Source organism: Podarcis vaucheri, assembly GCF_965113315.1.
Source record: "Podarcis vaucheri genome assembly, chromosome: 5".
NCBI lineage: Eukaryota > Metazoa > Chordata > Lepidosauria > Squamata > Lacertidae > Podarcis > Podarcis vaucheri.
The window spans coordinates 11,447,310-11,454,995 of record NC_138763.1 but is presented as its reverse complement, the minus strand read 5'-3'; the positions used below and the strand labels follow the sequence as shown (position 1 = coordinate 11,454,995).

Below are 7,686 nucleotides of genomic sequence, written 5' to 3'. Positions count from 1 at the left end.
ATAAAACTTCCTTGGTTTTCTTTAATGTCTGTGGATCATCCAGTGGCTTTTTCACTTGAATCATTTTTGGGGGTGGGTCAAGAGGGGGCCTCTTAAGCAAGAAGACTTAGGAAAACTTCCCCAACGCTCTCAGAATCTTTAAGTGAAAGATGCTACTTAAGCCGAGTCATGAATAGAGGAAGTTTATTGAGACGGGTAGGGCAGGGGAGCACAGTTTGATATTGTTTTCTAAAGATTACCATTAGTTAAAGCTACAGAATCTTTTAAAAACCTGAAGAAGTGTGAAACATTAAAGCCAGTCTTCTTAGGCTACTGAAATTATTAAATAACTTCATGTTCATTGAGGATTTTTTAAAAAAACAACTTTTATTCTATTTTCCAGTAACTCAGCTTGTTTGATATAACCCAAAGTAAACAATGTTTAAATTACTTCTCCACAAAGGAACTTGCAGTTTAGCAAATTAGTATTTCTAAATAGTAGGTAAACATTAAATCATTTATGTCTTTAAAAGCTCTAAGACATTCCCTGCAGTATAACATTGAAAGCTAATTGGGGCTTTTGCTACGAGAGGTTCCAGAAAAGCTGCTTTGGCTAGAAGGACGTGAAAGAGTTTCTGCATTGGGACTCAAAGTCAGAGATACAACTTTAAGTTGAGCACCAGATGAAGCTGAACTCTTGGGGGACCTAGAAGACAAAAGGAAAGATGTCACACTATAAATATATCTTGAATATTGCAGAAAACAATACGATGTTGTAACATCCATATTAGCAGTGAAAAAAATCCTGTCTTTTTTTTTTTAATGTAAAGAGAAGACCATGCCTTGGTCCCTCCACTGAATCTTACATGATTATCTTAAGCAGTACAGGAAGATATTAATGAACCTCCCTGAGCACTTGTCCCAGCAGCAGGGGAAGAAGACAGGGTCTTCTCGGTGGTAAACTTGGCATGGCCTCACCCATAAAGTACTCTTGGTGCTGTTCCCTATCTTTGCTACGCTTCTTGGCATGTGAGGTTCTTGCCTTTGCTACTGTCTGATTCCAGTTGCGGCCAGTGAGGCAGTGCTGCTCACTTTGCTTCCTAATCCTCTACACTGCTACTTACTACCAAGAGGGAAGGGCATGGCACTAGGGAGTGAACAGCGGCAGGGCCAATCTGACACGCCCGCCACTACACCCACACCAAGCCCCCTGCTACCTTTCTCCCTTTTCTCTTGGTAGCCAAGAACCACGCTTGGCAGGTGATCAATGCTGCTCTACCGGCCTGTACTACCTGATTCCATAGTGTCTTCAGTGGATCCCTTCTCAGTACAGTGGTACCTCGGGTTAAGTACTTAATTCGTTCCGGAGGTCCGTTCGTAACCTGAAACTGTTCTTAACCTGAAGCACCACTTTAGCTAATAGGGCCTCCTGCTGCTGCCGTGCCGCCGGAGCACGATTTCTGTTCTCATCCTGAAGCAAAGTTCTTAACCTGAAGCGTATGTAACCCAAGATACCACTGTACTTGCTGTGACTGTTGTGAGACCTTGCTCCAATCAGTCAAGATCCCCACCACCACCAAAAGGCGATGACCTCAGCACATGCTAAGAAACAGCTTATTGAAATGAGCTCAGTATGTTTAAATGCATGAAGCAACACTCCGAAAGCATTAGGCCAAGAATGGCCTCTTAAAGTCCATTTTACACCACATTCAAAAGGATCGTTGAAATAAGCTTATTTTTACTGCTATCAATTGCTTGTCACACATGGACCACCGCTTCCCATATGAACCGACCCAGAACCTGCAATCATAATCAAGGTCCTTCCTTCTTCATGTGCCCCCTCCGTGGGAGGTCTGGAGAGTGGAAACATAAGAGCAGGCCTTTTCTGCAGTGGCTCCCTGTTTGTGGCATGCTTTCCCCTCTTGTGGCGTCGTCATTGTATATATTTAGGTGTCAGGTAAAAACTTTATAACCAGGGCTTTGGCCTTTATCTGTGGCCTTTTAGAAGTGGGTGGGAGGTTTTTAATGTCCGCTCCCTGCCCCTTGGTTTTAATGCATTTGGGGGTTGTTGGTTTGGTTTTAAGTCGCTTTGGGTTGCCTTGGGAAAAATTAAGTGACTAACAAATTTCAATAATAATGGGTCTTCTCTAGCACTGAATACTGCCGTGTTTTCCTTTGCTGCTGCCTTTGAAGTCCATCCACAGGGGAAAGTGTGCCAGTTATTAGATGCTGTTGAAGGCCTAATTCAGGCACAGGCAAACTCAGCCCTTCAGATGTTTTGGGACTACAATTCCCTGATCACTGGTCCTGTTAGCTAGGGAACATGGGAGTTGTAGTCCCAAAACATCTGGAGGGCCAAGTTTGCCTATGCCTGGCCTAATTATTTAGTTAAATTTGTATACCGCCCTTCATCCAAAGATCTCGGGGGTTCACAGAATAATTAAAACTCCTTTCCTTAGTACTCCATGAGGGTGATTTAAGTGCCATACTAGTGTGAATATGGTTGTATTTTGCTCTAGCTGAAAAAGTAAGCTCCATAAACACTGAACGACTGTTCTTTGGTCAAAAGTCAGGACCAAAATTAAGTGGGGCTCCTTTTCCAGTAGATCATCAAGTTCTACTTGCTGTATTTAGTGACAGCTTGTGTGCAGAGTACCAGTAACAAATCAACTCTCCCCTTTATTCCCCACTGAAATTGTGAGTCACTGGTGTGTTCTCTTCCTAGCTCCTGCCAAGTGGTCAGTCAGGAAAGATTAGTTACCTTGCATACAGACCATTTCCCCCATCCTCTTTGGATAAATGTTGTGGTCACTATACAGTAACAAAGATTAAAACATTTTTATAATAGCACTTACATATTTGAAGAGGATGAGCTGTGAGGAGATGACCGAAAGCTAAGCCGAGAAGAAATCTGAAGCTGGAGAGAAGCCTAAAAAAAAAGTATTGTGGTATTAACCATTACTGGATATAAACAACCATACCAAGTTCATATTGGGCTATTACTTTGAAATTGCCGTATTTTGTGGTGTGGGTTTAAGGTCTGCAAGTCTTTGAAAGTTTTTGGTGGTGTTTTTTGGAAGCAGATTTATCAACACAAGAGAGTACCTGTTCGAAGTATCTCTGAAGTATTGTGTTCAAATCTGGATTTGATTCTGCAACTTCGTGCAGCATTATATCAATTGATCTGCTGAACTCTTTCAATGAACGAAGTTCAATATCTTGTTCTTCTTGTGTTTCTGATTGAGTCCTCTTTAATGCTCGGATCTCTCTAGTTACTCGGGCCACCTTTTTAAACAGAAAAGTATTACAAGTATTGTTTAATCGATGCTGCTATGGTAACAATTAGATTTCATGTTAACAGATTTTATATAGTAAATATTTTAGCAGTAACGGACAATGTTTATCTTTTTTGATTGAAATTGAAACAATTCATTTAATAATGATAGTGCTATCTTCATTTAAACTAACCTGTTTTGTGGCTCTTTCTAGTTTTGGCTTCTGGTCATCTATGTCTTTACTTAACTGCAAAGCTTGTGCTTCTTTCTCTTGTATTTTTTCTCTGCAGAGAGCCTCCTCTTTCAAAAGAGTATCAAGATTACCCTGCATGGTCTGGAGAAATACAAGTTTGTACATAAACCTGTTTTGAAGCCATTTTAAAAATCCATAACAATAAATAAATGCTACACAATAAAATAAAATACACATTGGCACATTCTCTCTTTCTTGAGTTGTAACTCAGATCTGTAAAATGAAAACAACAGTATGATATCAGAGTTAGAAGAAAGCTCAAGGAACTAGTGATTTACTTGTTACTTCCTTTATATTCCACCCTTGCAAATTTCTGGGTCATATACCAGGTAAGACATACTCAATAATAAAAAAGTACAAAAAATGTACAAAGGGTAACACAATTAGTAGGGGCTGTGTAGTCTGGAACAATATGCCTTCCTCCGACTTCTACTCTTAAATGGCATTGCTACTTCTCATGTTTTTAGAGGAGCCTCTATCTGTGTAATCAAATGCATAGGTGCAGTTTTATCACCAATAGCATCACCAACACTGACTTCTAGAGGGCCTGGTCCCTATGTTTTGTGACACCCAACGCGTGGACTGGAGGAAGTGGGTACCATCCTGATTTTCTCCTGCCATAATATATGTTGTTGTTGTTTAGTCGTTTAGTCGTGTCCGACTCTTCGTGACCCCATGGACCAGAGCACACCTGGCCCTCCTGTCTTCCACTGCCTCCCGCAGTTTGGTCAGACTCGTGTTGGTAGCTTCAAGAACACTGTCCAACCATCTCGTCCTCTGCCGTCCCCTTCTCCTTGTGCCCTCCATCTTTCCCAACATAATACATAAAGCATATATATATATATATATATATATATATATATATATATATATATATGCTTTCGTAGATTTTCACGGGTACAGGAATGCAGGTTTTGGTGTCTTCGGGTGTCTTCCCGTGTAAGAGTCGGGGTGTCTGTGCGACGTTTCGACGAGGTCTCACTCGTCATCTTCAGGCTGGTGCTTTCGGCTTCTTGTTACTGGAACAGAGCAGAATCTGGTGTTTGAGTTCCTATAAATACTGTTCCTATAAATACTGTTGAGGGGTGGCACACTAATCTAGGAACTTCCTCTCTGCCCAGAACGTTGGAGGCTATACACCACACCCCTCAACAGTATTTATAGGAACTCAAACACCAGATTCTGCTCTGTTCCAGTAACAAGAAGCCGAAAGCACCAGCCTGAAGATGACGAGTGAGACCTCGTCGAAACGTCGCACAGACACCCCGACTCTTACACGGGAAGACACCCGAAGACACCAAAACCTGCATTCCTGTACCCGTGAAAATCTACGAAAGCATATATATATATATATATATATATATATATATATATATATATATGATATAAAGCAATAATATATAAAGCAATTTAAAATCTACACGACTTCAAAAGAACTGGTAGGAAAGTAGGAAAGACAGTGACAGTTGCAAAATATGGAATGAATAAATACTCTTCATAGGATATTTGCACAGAATTTGCTTCATTCTATTCCTCCCTTTACACCTCTTTCTGTCCAATTGCAAAGCAAAGGTGGCACCTCACAGTGTGAGGAAGTGGATAGATATAAGAACAAAGTTGCTAGAAAAGTTTAAATTTGGATAAGGATTATAGAGTGGCTTAAACCTTAGCTTAAGATAGAAGTTTCTTTACCTGTATATCTTCCTGGATTTCCTTGATCTGTCTTCTCTTGTATCTGTATTTCTCATCCGCAGCTCTTTTCTCGTTTTCCAATTTCAGCTTCTCTTGGTGCTCCTCACCTATTAAAAATACAATTATTTATTGAATTTATTGGTTGCCTTACCTCTAGGTAACATACAGGAAAAATTACTTTAAAAACACCCAGTCTAGTCAAATACAGCTATTAAATAAATACAGGGAACCAACCACAGTAAACTAAGCAAGGGTTTTTAAAAGTGGCGAAAGTCCACACCGCTACAGGCACAATCAACCATAAACATGATCAGAAACAGAAGCAGATGTTAAAGTCATGCACTAATTTAAAAATGTTTAAATTATTAAAAGGTCTAGGACACTCATTTAATGATGGACTGTGGAAAGGATATGCGTTCCAGCAAAGGAGGCTGCATGAATTGCTTCCAGCATAACAAAACTGTTCCACTTCAAAACATTTAGTCTGCAATGAGATGTCAAAAGTGATCAGATCTACACAAATTCACAGTACCTTATACTAATCCGAATGACAATATTATGCAGTGTGCTTGACTGAAAAGTTTATGGGCTAATGCAGACCTAATGTGAGACATTGCTTAACCCTGGTTCAGTGTTGATTGTAGTCATAAGTTGGTTCGCACAACATAGTAAGTGAAACTGACTTGGGGAGACTATGACTCAGTGTGAATATGCTGGTTCCCCAATAGGTGCTTGTTCTTGCTTTGCTCCCCTCTGGCCCTTTCTAGGTTTGCTCTTGGTTGCAGCTTGTAATTAGTTCAGGGAGACCCTAACTGCAAATCAAAATTCAGATGACACACCATGTCTAAGGGTGGTAAAAGGGATTGTTGCAGAGCAAAGTATCTGTGAACTCCTGGGTCCCTGGGAGTCTGCATGTTCAGTCTTGCTAAATCATAGCTTGGCTTACTGTGTTGTGTGAACCAGCTCTATGGTCAACTCAAATACCATTTTAATGCCTTATATAATAAATGCTAAAGAAGTTCCTCTCTTAAAACTGCCTAACATGGCAGTTTTTCAAAAATCCTCGCAACTTATTAATGAAGATGGCATAATAATAAAGTAATAGAGCCAGCAGAGGGAGCAAAAGTTAACTGCAAATGCTTTCTCTGTCATCAAAACACTATTTTAATATTCAGGTACAAATAAAAGGGGGAGATTTTAAAGTTCCAATTTAGTTTGTTTTCCAAACTAGTTTGTACTGTGATATTATAGTCGGCTACACTTTCAGTGTAAGTAGCATAGCCTACTTCTGTTGTAATTAAACCTGCCTTTTATACTTAGGAAACGATTGCTTCTGAGAAAAAGGTACATCTGAAATCACTGGAAGGAACTGTGTTGCTTAATGCAACCTGCATTTCAAGTCCCAATGATCCAACATCTTTTTAGGTGGCTCAAGCATTTCCAGCCCCAGGTGATGCAGTGAGGCTCATGGTTGTGCAAAGATTTTAACTCTGATCATCTTCATCCATAACTTCACTGCATCACATGGAAAAGATTGCATGTTCTGAGCCTAGAAGGACTAAAAAAGTAAATTACATTGCAGTGTTTGTGGCAGAGCAGTTAGTAAGCAGAGTCCTTTCCTGATCTCCATTTGCTCTTGGACTTTAGCCTTTTACCCTACTTACTTACTTTTCTCTGTGACTGCCTTGAATGTGTCTCGATAGTTGCTGTTGCAGTTATTAAGCACATGCATAGTATTCTCAAGGGCAATACATTCTTTCTCAGCTAGCTGGATCTTTGCATCCAAATCGTCTCCTTCACGCTGAAGATCTTCCTTTTCCTGGGCAGCCTTGAAAGAAGAAAAATCAGTATTAACAGATTTCAGAATCTCAAGATTAATACCCAGTCCCCGTCTGCCTTACACTCTAGTATTACACTTGGGTATTTATTAAAGAATCCATACCCTCCATCATTTCTCCAATGAAAAGAGGGACATCCTATTCAACAACAACAATTTTATTATTTATACCCCACCCATCTGACTGGATTGCCCCAGCCACTCTGCGTGACTTCCAACATATATAAAAACATAATTAAACATTTTTTTAAAAAACCTATACAGGGCTGCCTTCAGATGTCTTCTTAAGGTTGTATAGTTACTTATCGCCTTGGCTCGGGGGTCGCTTAACTCCATACCCTCCAACATTTCTCTGATGAAAATAGGGACGTCCTAAGGAAAATTGGTACATTCTGGGACAGCTTCTGTAAATCCAGGACTGTCCCTGGAAAATAGGGACACTTGGAGGGTTTGTGAATCCTCTATCAGAAAGGGGTAAGTAGTTAAGCACAAGTGCATATTGTCTAATAACACCTCATAACACTGCTTGTTTTCAATCCTGGGTGAAAATCTGGACATATGCAAAGATTTCTAGGCTTGCGTGAATCAACAGCAAATGTGCTGCATATTTGATACATGGCAATTCAACAGCAGGAAGGTTCTGTGAATCA

At 40.2% G+C, this 7,686-nt stretch overlaps 1 protein-coding gene across 1 annotated transcript in view; it reads right to left on the bottom strand.

Moving 5' to 3' along the window:
- Window positions 1-166: 166 nt before the first annotated feature.
- Window positions 167-7,686, bottom strand: part of CCDC39 (coiled-coil domain 39 molecular ruler complex subunit) — a 28,375-nt gene continuing 20,855 nt past the window's right edge. The window contains exons 15-20 of the mRNA XM_082224026.1: window positions 6,868-7,027; window positions 5,200-5,306; window positions 3,448-3,588; window positions 3,085-3,264; window positions 2,835-2,908; window positions 167-685 (exon numbers count right to left, since the gene is read on the bottom strand). Coding sequence (XP_082080152.1) covers window positions 547-685; window positions 2,835-2,908; window positions 3,085-3,264; window positions 3,448-3,588; window positions 5,200-5,306; window positions 6,868-7,027 — 801 coding nt within the window. The 3' untranslated portion in view covers window positions 167-546. The remainder of the gene's footprint in view (window positions 686-2,834; window positions 2,909-3,084; window positions 3,265-3,447; window positions 3,589-5,199; window positions 5,307-6,867; window positions 7,028-7,686) is intronic.